This window comes from Magallana gigas, chromosome 9 (assembly GCF_963853765.1).
Source record: "Magallana gigas chromosome 9, xbMagGiga1.1, whole genome shotgun sequence".
Classification (NCBI taxonomy): Eukaryota; Metazoa; Mollusca; class Bivalvia; order Ostreida; family Ostreidae; genus Magallana; species Magallana gigas.
This window is the reverse complement of record NC_088861.1, coordinates 43,271,341-43,287,930: the sequence shown is the minus strand read 5'-3', so window position 1 is coordinate 43,287,930 and position 16,590 is coordinate 43,271,341. Positions and strand designations below refer to the sequence as shown.

General features: G+C 30.5%; 2 protein-coding genes across 5 annotated transcripts in view; both read left to right on the top strand.

The window, feature by feature from the left end:
- The window catches only part of LOC105325189 (uncharacterized), a 68,677-nt gene that overhangs the window by 28,461 nt on the left and 23,626 nt on the right, over positions 1–16,590 (top strand). The gene's annotated exons all lie outside the window — the stretch shown is intronic.
- On the top strand, positions 5,934–10,949 carry LOC105325188 (DNA polymerase III PolC-type-like). 3 transcript variants are annotated; one of them, XM_066072166.1, is made up of 4 exons: positions 5,934–6,061; positions 8,989–9,334; positions 9,718–9,789; positions 9,871–10,949. In XM_066072166.1, exons 2-4 carry the CDS (start codon positions 9,145–9,147, stop codon positions 10,428–10,430), a joined length of 822 nt encoding a protein of 273 aa, XP_065928238.1. In that variant the 5' UTR covers positions 5,934–6,061; positions 8,989–9,144; the 3' UTR covers positions 10,431–10,949. The 3 variants fall into 3 exon arrangements, with proteins under 3 accessions (XP_065928238.1, XP_065928240.1, XP_065928239.1); XM_066072168.1 differs by lacking the exon at positions 5,934–6,061 and adding an exon at positions 8,325–8,599; XM_066072167.1 differs by lacking the exon at positions 5,934–6,061 and adding an exon at positions 8,325–8,698.

Below are 16,590 nucleotides of genomic sequence, written 5' to 3'. Positions count from 1 at the left end.
TCAGACACAGTTACAATTGCACATTCCACTTGGGTTTGTTCCAGGTCAGTGGGGGTAATCGTAAATGTATTATCGATGGGTTTAAAATGAGACATGATAGATCACCTCTTAACAAACACCGGTTCAGTACTAGGGTTTATTATCTTAATAGGAACAGTAAGGTCGGTGCTTATTGTAACTACTGATTTTACAAGCAATAGACTCTTACGCAAGAACATGTTATGCCCAGAACAAACGCCTGGCAACCCAATCATTTCTTGTCTAGTCACCCTGCCATACACAAACATTGCTACATTTGGCGGAACCACAAAATTTGATTTACATCTACTTTTGTACAGTTAGTCTTACTTCTAAAAGTATGAAACTTATCAAAATCTAAAAAAATGTTCTTTGAAATAAAATAACATGTACCAAGAATCAAAGGATGAGATGTACATTCTAAAATATATTCAAAGATGGAAGGCTCTGTGGGAGAACAAGGTGTTTGCATCAAGATCCTGGATGTACCGAAAACACGAACAAACTGATTATTGGCCAATTTGACTGTCTGTTCGCCGCATGACTGAAAACTTGATTTATTTTGTGAAGGTAATTTCTCATACAAAAATTAGAAATAATGTTTATACATGTACTACTGCGAGTATCTAACAAAGCAGCTACCTTTGTACCGTTGATTAGGACATCCATGTACATAAAATCTCCAACGTTATCATCCACTGAATCACATATATTTACATCATTAACACTATTAACACATTCACCGGCACTTTTGGTTTTCACGCCGCAGACTTTTGGTGCTGATCTTGAGCCGGGCGCGATTAGTTTCCCGATTTTTTTAATTTCTTACACACACCCGCACTATGTCCTCTTTGTTGCCAAATTTGGCAGCTGGAGACATCTGGGATTTCCTGCTCGTACAAAGAATGCAAGTTGTTCGGGGAGACCGTTGATAAATTTTGAGGTTAAGTCTCTCTCCGGTTTGTCAAGTTTGGATCCCTTTTTTAACACTTGACCATGAAAGGGCTCAATGGCCATGGTTGGATGGAGTGTCAACGCGTCAAATATCGCCGATTCCGCGATGATAGATGGATCAGAAATATCTCTGGATATGTATCGATTCTGAAAAGCCTCCTGCTGCACTGTCCATAGGACTTTGTTAGACTCGTTCAATGTATTGAACCATATCAATGCAGGTCCCCTTAAATGCAGGTGGAACGCTGCGATGGTTCTCTTATCATCGATAAGGTTTTGTAGCGTACAATAGGAACGAAAGTCGGAGAGGAATTTTGATGCGCTCTCTGTTGGATAGCCATATAATGGTTCACATTTTGCTGATATAAAAGAATTGTTCTTAGATGGTTCTTCTTTTGGCATTTGAATAAAAGTCTCTTCTAGGGAATAAGAAAAACCGAAAGCGTAATTTAACAACAAAATTTAACAACTAATTTAGATTCTCCACCATGTAACGTATTCACTTTGATGATGAATAATAAATACCGTTTTTAAAATTTCTAAAATTTATTAAGTCAGAAAATCAATATTTCACATAACATATAAAGGTACAACTCAATTTAACAAAGGTCGGAAATAGAAGAACACACAATTTTCACTCACACACTTTTCATCTTTGACAACTCCGCCTACTCTCACCTGACCAATAGAATTGATTAAAAAGTTCAGCAAGCAGAATTTTACAACGCACACATATGGAAAACAGGAAACCGTAATTCTAACCATGAATAAATCAAAGAAACGTATTTCTCAGATCTGACCGTTAATTTGACAATAATTAAAATAATAACATTGATACCAAGATTCAGAGAAGGGAGATGTCAAGATTAAATTACTAACATATGTGAATGTAGCTTTCCGTAGTTCAGAGTAAACTAATTATTTTCCAATTACAAATTTAGAATTTCCAAAATGAAAAGACTGAAGCATAATATAGAACAGATGTTACAAATTATATTATATTACACATAAACATGACACACACACACACACACACACACACACACACACACACACACACACATATATATATATATATATATATATATATATATATATATATATATATATATATATATATATATATATATATATATATATTCTCTATGAATTTGGAACATTGCAAAATGGTAAATAAAGTTACATGTATTACGGTAAAGCGCTATACATGGAACTACTACAAAGAAAAAGATTTCCAGTATTTAAAATATCCATTCCATGAGATGAAGAAAGCTCAGATAATAGGACGTCTTAGTGATGTTCGAGAGGTATTAGTCAGACAGTTAGCTTTTCATATAAATAATAATGATATAATTGAAAAAAAAACTTGAAACTCTTTAAAGAAGAAGTCTGAAAAATGGTACGCAAGAAACCAACTTCAAAAAAAGAGACCAAACAAAAAATATTTGTGACAGCCTTTACATCTCGTAATCGTTTGGTAAAGATTGTTCAAAATCACGCCAAAGTTTGTGATGAGAGTATTTCCTGTCCAATAGTAAGCGAAAAAGGACGTTCCGGCAATGACATTCAACTGCAGTTCCAACAAAACTGACATTTTGCTGTGGTCCTCTTCACCTTACCTTCTTAATCTGGTGACCCGGACGATGATTCGTGGATTTGCTTGCAGTGGCATGTTACCTGTTCAATACACCAGATTTGTGAAAGGAGTCAAAATTGACCTTATACAACAATGGGATATAGATAAATGTATGCAGTGTAATTACATTAAAGAAAAGGGGAAAACAAGGAAAGTATCGACCAGACTCTGTGAAGGCTGTCACGAGGATAAAACCACAACAATACTGGATGTCCGCCATGGGTTACGTAAAAACGCAAAAGATTGCAGTGTAGTTGCAAAAAGACACATAGTCATCAAGTGTGAAGAAGTAGCCAAACAAGATGACATAAAATATTTCTGAAAGAAATTATAACGATATTGATGATCAATGAGTATCCACCGATGTCCTTTATACACGCAAGAAACGTGTCTACTAACATATTTAATAAAGATGTACGAGGCCCAATTACTAGTAATCAAAGCAATTCCCAGCATCAGAAAAAATAGACAAGTGTTCTTGAAAGACAGAAGACGGTCTGAACCTCGATATGATAGAATTCAGCCTGTAGGACTTATTTGTAGGCATTTGACAATAAAAAGTTTGAATAAAATCGTATTAAACATACTCAGGCAGTTCAAAATAACCACTCTGAATGTAATTAATCTTCAACTAAGTTACCAAAAGGACAAAGCACCCAGACGGATTGTAGACAGCTTTACCGAAAGTGACTCCTTAATTGTTTATTCGACAAGAAATATCCAGAGCATTGTTTTCGCAAAGAATACATTCTACGTGAAAATTTTCAATAATACAATGAATATATCATGAGCTCCATATGGTAGCGCCGTGGTTTTAGAATTCAACCATTCAATTATCTTTTTCTTTCTTTCAAAATTTGCAGGGTGTAAACAAACACGGAAGTGAAATCTTATCAGTTTTTTTATGCTTCAAGCGGACGTTTAGGATACAAGCGCATGCTGATGAAAATAAATATAATCTGATTCTGAGTCAGCCCTGTCCCTTGTGGCATATGGGCCAATTGTCGTAAGGTAGTAAAACAGGATTTTCAGAAAATCATGCTATGAGGTCTCTCGAGCTCTTTAGTTAAAAGGTAACACGATTTTTAAAATTTCCTTATATTTAGAATGCAAAATGTAACTATTTGTCCCCAAAAACATTTACAATGCATTTTAATGCAAAAACAAATAGGCTACTGTATTTGTCATAGGGGTGTAAAACTATCATAATTTTTTTTCGTCATGATTTTTAGAAAATCAGGCTACGGATCTCTCTTAAGTTTTTTGGAAATGTTATATCTTAAAATATTCACTATTTAGAACACAGAATATATATCTGTTCCCAAAAGATTAAACAGAAATATGGTAATCTCAAGCTCTGCGTTTCTTAACAGTTATTACATTATTATAAATGTCCAGTATTGGATAATAACTTATCTTTATTGATTATTACGATGAGATGATTGTCTTAATCTAAGTAATGTTGTTTCAGATCAGTCAATCTCAACGCCAGTTAATCCACAATTTGAAAATGGAATAAAGCTCATGTCTAGGGATTTAATGTAAACACATTAAAATGTATAATAGATTTAAAGATATCATAATTTTTTAGATGTTAAATAGTTATATTTCCAAACCACTATGATTCGTAACTTTTAACATTTCAAAGAAAGGGGAAAAAAAGTGAAAAAATGATGATGAGGAACTGTCAAGACGAGGTTTGTTTTTTTTATAATACAAATATATTAGTTTTAGTTTTGAACGGTACATTTAGTTCAATTTGTCTTGTTTTTTTATGACAAGGTATGTAAAGAAGGTGTTTGTAAAGGTATTTGAAGCCGATATGTCAGAGTTATTTGCCAAGGCATGTCTTTACATATCCATTACAAAATAAAATTCCCAAAACCAACAATTTATTGATTGGGATTTATAAAGACCGAAATAAACGTAGTCAATAGATTAAAATATATGTATTAGAATTGGGGTTCTTTTTTACATTTTTTTTTTCAACTATAGATATTCAGAAAACCATGGTGATTATAAATTATCAATTTTCGGTTTCGTTTTAAAGGATCATCTATAGGCTGTGTGTTTTCCCCAAAAACATGGGGTTTTAAATGATTTTTGAAAAAAGGATATAAAAACCCATTGTCTTTCACCAAAATGAAAATAAAGTTAGATAGAACTCCGATATACATTATTGTCAAATAATTCATTTTTGATCAAGTCTCAGTTCAGATTATTATAAGGTATTTTATCCAGTCAGTATCACCAATCATGATATTTGTTAGTTATTCATTTCTTCGTGAAAGATAACGAATCGACATACATAAGATCCATTACTAGTTTCAGCAATATTAAACTTTATATTATATAGAAAGATGAAAGATGCTTTTGTAATTAATCTTGCATTTATAGAAACAATTGATAGAGAATATATATTATCTTAAGAAAGAGGTAGTGTTTTTTATCAACCTTGCATTAGTTCAGATCAATAATAGGGGATATTTATTAATTAGAGAAATGTGGATGGTGGGTTTTTATTTGTAAACCTTGCATTTGTTCAGACCAGTAAGAGAGAATATTTATTATTTAGAAGAAAGGGAATTGATTTTTCTATCAACCAGACTACTTATATAGAAAAGTTTGAAAATGTTTTTAAGGTTGAAACTGATTGTAATTGATAACTGAAATGAAGAGTGCTTATTTTGACAGCTGGTTACTTTTTAAGTATGAACTAATGACCGCGCATAAAGATAAAGATATAAAGTCTTTATACATATTTTAAATTTTTATAAACGCATTCAGAATGCTCAGTTGTGAATAATATTCAAGTACCGATTACGCTGAAAATTCTATTTATAAGTTGAATAATTTCTTTTTCTATTTGGTTGGTTTCCACGATTCTTGGAAATAACGAATTTTACTCCGTTTTCAAAAACTGTTTAATTCTAATGCGCATATACTATATTTAAATAATACAAATAAGCCAATGGGATTGAACATTATCTCTAACATCTCTATTTAAAGCTCTGCTTGCAAGAAAACGTGTTAATGGCACAGAAAAGGTAAGGACTAGAATGAATTTATCCTTGTTCTCTTTAAACTATAACTGCGTTTCTGATAGAAAACATAGTCAAATATGATAGAATCTTTGTTTGACAGTAGGGGTACGCATGCATGCATTCTCTATGTTTTGCTTGAATTAGCTATTTGATTTTAAGCACAATCACATAGAACAGAGAAGTTGTTTTCACATTGTGGTGATTAAGTGTTTCATCCGTAGAATCAAACTAAAGAATAATTGAACATCAAATTTTATTCAATTAAGGAAAGATATGATTCTTAACATTTTGTTTCCTTTAAAGGTCTTTTATCAATTTTGTAACGACACCAGTTAAAACTGAGGAAGTTTTATATGCAACAGGATTTGATGAAGATTTTCTGCTTCCATCAGAGAACGTTATTGTTTTGGTAGTGTTTTTTTTCTCTTATATTTCCATATAAATTTGTCCTGTCGACTCCTCAAATATTTTTTTTATCTTTTTTATACAAATAATAAAAAATATTGAGTCTTTACGTTTTTAAAATAATTGATAACGTCACTTCCAGTTCTGATTTATTGACAATTTTCTGAAATCTTATGTCCATGTAATACAGAGTGCGCAAAATATATTCATGATATTAAAAAAAAACATTAAAAAACTGCTGGAACTCGCTGGGACACGAAAGTTGACAACGTAAACATCGGAAATCGTTTAACATATTTAAAATAATATCCTTTTCATCGAGGTATTTGTTATAACATTTAAAACAAAATATGTTTGGATAGGAAAATATTTTTTTTAAATGTTCTAAATATCTCAAGGACGGTTATGAAATGCTTGTTGAGGTTTGAAATTACAAAATCTACAATTTGACATCAAGAAAAAGTCTTCGCCCTTCAAAGTAGGGGACAAGAAGGGGTCTTAAGGCTTTAGTCGATAGCTCTTTCCCTTAATAAAACATCTAAACCTTTACATGAAGATTCTGTCCCGATTCTAAATCATATTTCGTTGTCTTAAGGTCTTATCTCACCTTATGAAAATCGGAGCTCTCAAAGAGCTGGTGTCTAGTTATCAAAACTGTGTAAATGAGTTATCCACCTTTCCTAGCTTAGCACTAAAAAAACACAACACGCCCAAAGTATCAGCGTAGAATTCTTTACACATGAATGTTAGTATATCAGAATAATCACAATTCAATATACTTTAATTGATCAGGTGATTGTCTGTCGAATTTTTTAGTGTTTTTATCAGAATACCCTACCCTTATAATTATTTTTGGGGAGATACTCATATTTTACATTATTTATTACTTAAAGCAACGATTGAGATAATACAAAAAGTATTAAACTATCATCAATATATCCAAAAAGACACTAAACATGTTCAAAATTGAAAAAAAAGACAAATGTTCCACTACTTAGTAAGTAGTACGTAAAAGTGAGCTTATACAATAATTTTAAACTTCAACAGGATGATCCTAATTATCTTATATCATTATTATCACTGAACCATGATTGATTTTCATATTCATTTAACATGTACATATAAAAGTAACATTTATTTATTTATTTCTAAATTTTAAATTATTCTCTTTCTTTGAAACAATTTGTTCACAAAATTTGATGATTTACAGTCAAGTCGTACACAGACCAACTCGTATACAGGTCAACTCGTATACAAAATTTTCCGCATAAAAAAACGAAAGTCAACTCGTATACATAAATTTCTGCATAAAAAACTAAAAGTCAACTCGTATACAAAAAATTCCGCATATAAAATAGGTGGTAAAAAAGAAATTCATAAGTGACTTTTATATTCAGTTTTCATTTTTCACTCATTATATGAATAAACAAATTTTTAACTTATAAATCAATGGTATATTACTTACAGTTCGTCGACAGGAAACACACAGGTGTTGTACCATGTTGAAAGAAGTTTGGGAAAGGATATATAAAAGCGGAAAGTTGGATATATTTTTTTCAAACAAAATAATGAGGAGTATCTTAATTAGCCTTTGAGAAGTCATCCGTTTGGAGAAGCAAGAAACACCGCGCTTGTTGTTTTAACAATTATTGTTTTGGTGTGTAGAAATAATTAGCAACTAATAATGATCGGATTGACACAATTAATTATCGTTAATTTTTTGGTTGTAATTTCACATCGTTACCGAGTTTAATGATAATGCACAATTATACATGTATGAATTTTGCAATCTTTGTAATAGTTGATAACATTCATTTTATTCTTATATGTCGTTGAATTTCGATTTTGTTGTATACGAGTTGACTTTCGGTTAGGTATACGGGAATTTTTTTTTGTATACGAGTTGACTTTCGTTTTTTTATGCGGAAATTTTGTATACGAGTTGACCTGTATACGAGTTGGTCTGTGTACGACTTGACCGGACACCAATTTGATTAATCAGTAAAAGCAAAATATACCCCAAAGCAAAAAATACCAACTTTAAATACAGTTTTACATATGTTTAATTTAATCAATTACAAAGATTTTATAAATTCTTTTATTTGAATGATTTTGTCCTTGCATAATCCGCTTTTTTGATAGATATGATTATTTTATTCATTTCATTGGTATTTTGAAATAAATATTTTGCATTTTTTATAACGTTTATGGAAACTGTACGCAGAACTTCCATACAATTAATTGTTATTTTAAACAAAATTCAATACGATTTCATCGATTTTATCCAGAACAACTGTGCCGATTGTAAATTAATTTGGCACAAAGCATTCTTTAGGAAATGGCTTTCAAGTTTGTTCAAACAATGGTCAATGTCCTCTTCAAAGAAGAGATAATTAGGAAAAAGTGAAAATAAGAAAAGGCGTTTTAAATTTTTCTTCAAATAATGACCCAAGGGGTTATTTTAACCTTTATGGAATTTCTTCCAAAACTTCCACACAAATACTTGCTCTTCTAAACACGAACCTTCAACAATTAATACACGGTATGTACATTTGAATGAAAACAAATTTTCCACCAATAAAGGTTTATTTGATTTGACATGAGATTTTTTTTGCAGGGTCAGTCTTACATTTATCTAGAGGTAATAATGAATTCACTAACTTGCCAAACTTACAGGCATTAAACATAAAAGGTCCTATATATTACCTGGAAATTACCAACTTTAAACTAATTAAAAAATAATTTGCTTTTACATGTTACGCATTGTTTACAATGTATACATTTTCCCCTCAAAAATACTGTAATTGCATTTAAAATTAAACCCCCTGATTATTTATAAACCTATTTTTATTCGTTTGGATTTAAAAATAAAACATTTTATGTTGCATTTATCTGGAAAGCAGTTGTAAACGTATATTGAATATTTTTTAGTGTTAAAGAGTGGATGCAAATATTAAAAAAGAGAATTAAGAATACAAAAGTGAAAGACCAAAAAAGAAGAACATCATTGCGAAGAAATTATAAAAGTTTGAAAGGTCAAAAACTACTTGACAACAGAATAAGAACAACAAGAAAAGACTGCCTTCAATGGAGAAAAATGAAAAGAGGCATGTTAAAAGAAAGTCAAAAGTTAAAGGACCTTCTTACAAAATAATAAATGAAGACATTGAAGATGTCAAAGTGCCACAAAAGAAAAGACAAAAGAAAGAAAAGAAAGGAAAAGAGACATCATTTGAGATAACTGATGAAGATAAACCAGGCTGCTCCCATCAACTGGGTAAATTTGTAGTTTTTGATTGAACAACTATGTGTATATAGTATAAATATACATTAAGTTAATCATGTTTATAATATAATGCAGCGATTTTCTTGTTCTGTTTTAACTTTTTATCATATGTCCACCAATGTTTAAACGTCTAAAGCTGTTAAATAGCCATTCTGGAAAATGGTATAATTTCCTCTCAAAGCATAAATTTGTCCCCTATGTGCTCGATTATATTACAGATTCATTTTTACGTATAATAACTTTGCATCAGTTTAATAATTCGTTGCAGTTTGTAAATTCTATGGAAACAGTGTTCTACAATACATGAGCCACCAAAATATTAATGATTTTACCGTATGTATTGGGTTATAATTGTCTGATGATAACTGTTTCAGAGATAGGGTATCATGTGAAGAAAATTACAGAACCTAGCATCGTTATTTTGGACCTCGAGACTACAGGCCTGAGTAAGTTATTGAAATCAGAAAAGAAAACACTAGAATTTGAAAAAAAATTACTATTTTACATTATTGGCATTTATTTTTCAGTTTGTGGAGGAATAATACCTCATATAACACAAATTGCCGCCATGGAATACAGTTCGAAGAAACGGTTTTCAAAATATATTTGTCCAGAACTTTCGATTTCACCTATTGCAGAGATGCTTACAGGTATAAGTTGGAATGGTGAAGCACTCTTACACAGAGGTAATCCTGTTGAATGTGTGGGAATAAAGACCGCACTGAACGATTTTATGACCTGGTTGCAGAAATTTCATGATGTCACGATAGTTGCACACAATGGCCGGCGCTTTGATTTCAAAGTGTTGTCTACAGCTGTTCATAATTGTAGGCTATCAGATATATTTAACTCTTCGCTCACAGGATTCTGTGATTCGCTCGATATTTTCCGATATAAATACCCTCAGCTTAAAAAACACAATCAAGCATATCTGGCAGATCATTTTGGTGCAGGGTCATACAATGCCCACAATGCAGTGGACGACGTTGAAACATTAAACATAATCTTAAGGAATGCTTGTGTTACGATCAGTGATTTTATGGAACATTCCGACGACGTGGAGTGTTGGGAAAATGAAAACATGTAACTATACAGAAGACCAAAAGAATTAATAAGAAAAATATATGTTCTGATAATGCATACCCGGATTTGTTTATTTTCATGCATTGTATTGGACATGTTTATATTTTTGTTGCAGATATACATGCAGTCATTTGTTGTAACGTGATATAATTATTGTGTTGACTTATTTTCGCCTATCTTAAAATTAATTTTCATTCAATTAGTTTTTTTCATATGCAGATAATACTTACATATATTGTAGCCTTGTTATCTCTCTCTTTACATATTCGATTTTCTTTTAATGTCTGCAGGCTTTTGAATAAAGATATGTATGTATACAAAATATTTTTGCAAATAAGTAGTTCAGTTTGACAATGTTTATATCATAAAATAAGTTATGGTCGATTGATACCAAAATTTCTTTGTTCTATGGTGTCTCTGATTAAGCGTTTTTTTTCTTCTCATACTATATCCTAATGAGTTTTTAAACAAAAATGCATAGTTATGAAATTCTTTTATTACAAGAAAATTTAAAATCACACATCGCTGATGTGCAAAAAAGGTCGTGCTCTTTAATCTAAATTAGAAAATTTGTATAACATTATTAGACTTAAAAAAACGGGGAAAAGTCATTGTGATAAATGAGATCTGTTTTATTAAAAAATGATAACAAAGCACTCTTTAAATATTGCATACAAAATCTTCACTCCGTTGTATTGTAAATATTTTTATTGTTTCTGATGTTGTCTTGGTTTTAATCGTAATTGGTCACATTAACTTATTTCTTTGATGATATGTGCAATTAAAGTATGTGCAATTAAAAATCGCGATTTTATATCGATTCATAATGTCATTAAAATTACTCTTAAGGCTTGATAATTGATTTTTTTTTAAGTTAAAAAAAGATTTTGTCAATATTATTTGAACCATTGCTTTAGTTTAGAAACGTGTCCTATTAAAATTAGGAATATGTTACCAATGTTCTATGCCGCTAGAGTTTTTGCATTGCAGTTGTTAATAAAATACCGTACATACAATATACCATTTTGATACCAGAAATTGCTTTTAATCCAAAAATTTGTTTGTTTACTAACTAATAAAATTTTATATAAATGCAATATCTGAATAAATACATATTCCAGCTCGAAAATGTTATCAATAATGATTGAAGTTCAAGAACAAAACAAATTCATGTTTGTTAGAAAATCTCAAAAGAAACTCTATTAACTATTGTTACTGGTTGTTTTTTAACATAAAAGCATCTATTTTTATAAATACACTATCAATTAAGCGACAACATTTTCTTCTTTCCAAAATGGTATTTTCCCCCCGGACTCAATGTTTTTTTTATTGTGTTTCTTTTCAATATTAGGCAGGCATTAACAATCAGGTGTCAGGACTATTCACACGAAAGTTTTGCAAAGGTTTTAACTTGAATTAGATATTTTAGATGTAGTCGAAATGAGGCTTGGAGTAATTAGCTAGGTAAACAGGCAATATATTTCAGTATGTTTCATTCTTATAACGGAGTAACAATGAGGATATCGATCGATTCCAGAATTACTAATCGTTTAAACGCAAGGCGTTCTCACCGATAAAGCAGATATGATAATTAACTTATGATTTTTAACTAATTATATCGTTTTTAATGCAAAATTATTTGAAGAAAAAAATCGGGATTCCATGTTTTAAAGATTTTATTAGTGTTTCTGCTTGTTCTACCATTAACCACGTAAAACTTATCACATGTTTCTGTAATTTGTTTCCCCTTTTTCAAGTTTTTTCTTCTTTTAGATTTAAATGTATCAGCACTAGATTCGAGTTTTTCCCTACATTTTCTATAGCAGAACCAGTCTGGTTCCTTTTTTTCTTTTTTGACATAATATTAAAATGCGTCAAGTATTTTAAACCCTATGCATATTGTAATTTTTTGTATAATTTATAATGAAACCGATCAACTGGAGTAGCTAGGGTGATCTATCATGTAGAAAATTGCTATTTTATTTCAATAGATTTACATTTTAACTTATTTTACCTATGAAAGAATATTAAGTAGCTTAGATGTCTGATGTGTATTTTGTGTTTTGTGTTTAAAAGGAAATATTCAGCAAAATATTTTTTAAAAGTTATAACTTCTTTGTATCTTCATTATCTCCTTAATGATGAAATATAGTATTAATGAATGAAAAGCCAGATGTTGGTAAATTTTTGCTATAATAATTTTAAATATTCAAAATAATTTTGAAAACGCATTGATATTATCACACAGCATACTATATTTGTTTTTTTCTTCTTTTGAAACGGCTGGTCAGAGAAATTACTATGAAATACTTGCATTTAAATCCATAAATTCTTTATTTTTATATTAAAGTACTGAATTGCTGATTAAAGTTGTTCTGTTCAGGTCACATTTGTTAAGTTGTTGGGTCATAAATAGCGTGTTTTCATCATGAATGATCCATCTATGCTAGAAATGCTCTAAAGTATGTAAGAGTAGCTGTACGATGTGGTTTTTTTCGGGAGGGGGGGGTATTGCTTTGCTAAAAAAGAGATGTACAACGTCATTCAAAACACTTTTTTGCAATTAAAAAAAATCAGAAATGTCATTTTATTGCATACATTGAACACAAATCTAGCAATGCTTAAACGCATGGTTTCACAGACTTTTGTCGAAAACTAAATTCATCTATCTAAACCAAAAAACATTCATATGACAACGCTTTGCCATTTAGTCAAAAGAGGTAAAAAAGAGGCGACTGAATAACTATGCTTTCTACTCACCTTGCAGGCTTCTCTTGGCTGTATGACAGATGAGTTACTAAAGACAATCTTGTGTTTAGCTTACATATATATCATGATCCAAATATCTATTATTGGATATGTTTTTTATATTTATAAGTATAGGGAATATTTTAAGTCATTTTAAGTCAGTCTTGTCAGGTTTTGTTTGATGCAAGATATATTAGTCTATTTTAGATTTTTCCCAAGTAGAGTTAAACCCACTACCCCCTACCCCTCAGACAAAAAAACCCCAAAACTTCGTATTCACTATCTTGGATGCAAGTTGACTTACTCAAATAAATTTTACATTTCAAGAATGAAGACGTCTGGAATTAATACAACCAAAAACTACCTGTTTACCTACGATGGGAAATTGAATCGATCACTCTCTAATAGATCAATTGTATATAACAACTCAGAAAATGTTTCAAAGGTGATCAAAAACCCTTTTATGACGAATCTATGATATTGAAAATACCGATACATAACTAAGTATTGTTCAGTTGAATTCCAGTCGACAGTCACATTTTGTAGTAGAAATAATACACAAATATAACTAGAGGTGCAGGTGAATAAGACCCAGGTTCATACACGAATTTTACCGAGACCAATGATAGAAATACTGATACAAACACAACCAGAGATGTAGGAAGACAAGTCTCTAGTTTTCCTGTCCTTTTAAATGAAAATAAATTCAATGTTATTCAAAACAATAACCATATATGAAGATGTACTTATTAATCTTTATTATTTAAATCAATTGGATGTTTATCGGGGTTTTTTTTTTATATATTTCTATTCAGCTGTCAAGATTTGTTACTCCAGTTGATGATATCGACAATGACTTGGTTGAATTGGAATCAATGGGCAATCCAACAACAGGGGTCTAATTCATTTTTGATAATTATCAAACTGCCATTCACAACTCTACCATTACACAAAAACTGACTTCTAAATACATTTTGTTCTTACAACCACAAACAAACACATGTAAACAATTTGATATAATTTATATCACTGATGAATGGTGATTGATGATCAATCATCCCCTATCCACATTATTTAATATGATACTATAGCCATGTCACTTTGTGTTGACATTATATCTTAAATATATATTCTATGTATATATGCAAAGCGGAACCTTGTATATGCCACCGTGGCTTTTAACATTTTAGTTTACAGGGAGATAATCAAGCCATGCTTGTTGATTATTTGAATAATTCTGAGAATTTGACATAACTAACCTACTAAATTGTTAATAAAGATACGTGTCAATAATGAGCAAAAATTTTCATGTTTCTATTTCAAATCTTTTATTGACTCATCTGCTATGTCTTCGGACGACAATTGACCAGCATTGTCTTGATCAACGAGCTATCTCTGGAACGTAGGTTGACTGGTTGACTTTGGTAATCGTTCTTAGGAGAAACATGACTGAAACATCTGAGCTGGATCCATACACAAAATTGATCGTGTATAAAATTAAATTGAATCTCAGTTCAACATGTTTACAACTTATTAATTGTGTCAATTGTTGTGAATTAAAGTACATAACGATAAAAATACATTTATCGTTTTATAATTTTCAAATTAAACAAAACTTGACCAAAGGATATGTTTGACAAAATTAATGTGATGGAAGGTAAAAATCAATAAAGCCATTAGAAAGCATTACATGTTAGAGGCACATGTATCAGTATTCCAAACTATCTTTTCATGTTTTAAATCCAAGCCGCAAGACGATAACATTTAAAAATAAATTATACCTTGACTCCACAGTAGGTCCCTGAGCTGTTGTTGTTAAATAAAACACAAAGACGGCCTGATTTCAATAATACAACCAAAGTAGTACGAGGAAAGCAACTCGGTCCATTGTGTTCTGAATGTATTTAAATCACAACGACCAAGGAGATGAATTCACCTGTTTGAATAAAGGTGTCTTCAATAAAAATTGCGGTTTTGTTTGTATTTTTGTAATGAAAATTTCACAAAACCTACATGCATACATTTTAATCAGCATTATCAAACGTTGAATTCCAAATATGTATCGACTTGGGTTTTTATAGATAGGTTGTTAACGTTCGTGATTAAACACTTTGACAGAGATGTAAACAATTTCGTCAACACATGCACATTCCTAAGTAGCAGGTCGGATATAAGCCTCAGTTCATCAATTCTGTGAGAGAGAAACAAATATCGGTCCTACATGCATTGATTTATTCTTTCTTTCTTTTACATAAAGACAATACGAGGTTTACATCCTTTACATAATGATTTGGTTTTGTCATAAAACAATGATTATATCCATCAAAGCTAACTTTTGTTGGTTTTCAAAGGTTGATAAAATCAAAAAGTATTAATGGTATTAAACTGTGATGTATAAAGTATAAAAGTTATTAATTGATATAACAGTCATGAAAATATATTAAAAGAAGGCATAGTAAAAAAGTAACATCAAATGAAATGGCTTATTTGATCAATGTATCAAACAATTTTTTTAAAGAATATAATCTAATTTTAATTCTCGATTTTTATGGTTATTTATACCTGGTTTTCTTTTATGAAGTTATTCATAATTAACGCGTTCTCGTACTCTTATTAAAAGCCAATCAAATTCAAGCATTATAATCACGTGAAGGTTATTTTTGTTTTCAAGTTGTTTTGAAAAGACATATCAATAATCTCTGGGATATTGAATTACTTGTTTAATTACTTTTGAATTGTACTATTCAATTAAACTAACTCCTGAAAACAATTTTTATCTTTCAGATTCCTTTGAGCATAATACAATTTCAGTTCACGGTCAAAATCACCAAGTCATGATAAATATAAATAAATAGATAAATAAATAGATAATTAATCAATAAACTATTTCGTGTATATAGAGAGAGTTTACTACCCTGGAAAGATCTAAGATTACGTTAAACTGGAAAGAGCGTACATAAACACAGATCGCTTGAGTAAGGTTTAATGAATGGTAGATGATTCTTGAAAGTTGTTAAAATTAAGCAAGATTTTATATATTATACACACTACGAGATTTTTAAAATTAACAGTTTTTTTGTTAAAGACTGCTACTAGATTAATGTTTGAGTGACATGAATTAACTGCTCTACTTAAATTTGATAATTAAAAATCTAAGCCGCGTTTTAAAACTAACCAACGATCAACAACAAGGTGTAATAATGAAACTATTCATAAGCTTAAATGCCTTAATTTGTTAAATAAAACTTTATAAATTTTACCGTTGAGGATTATTCTATTAGAATCCATAAAAGGAAGTCTTCGTTTTCACTTCGCGCTTTTATATAAATCCTATATCACTTTAGAGCATAATCCACTTTTCTATCCAACTATCAGTCTCTTAATAAGGGATTAAGGGATACTCTCAATCGTTAAGA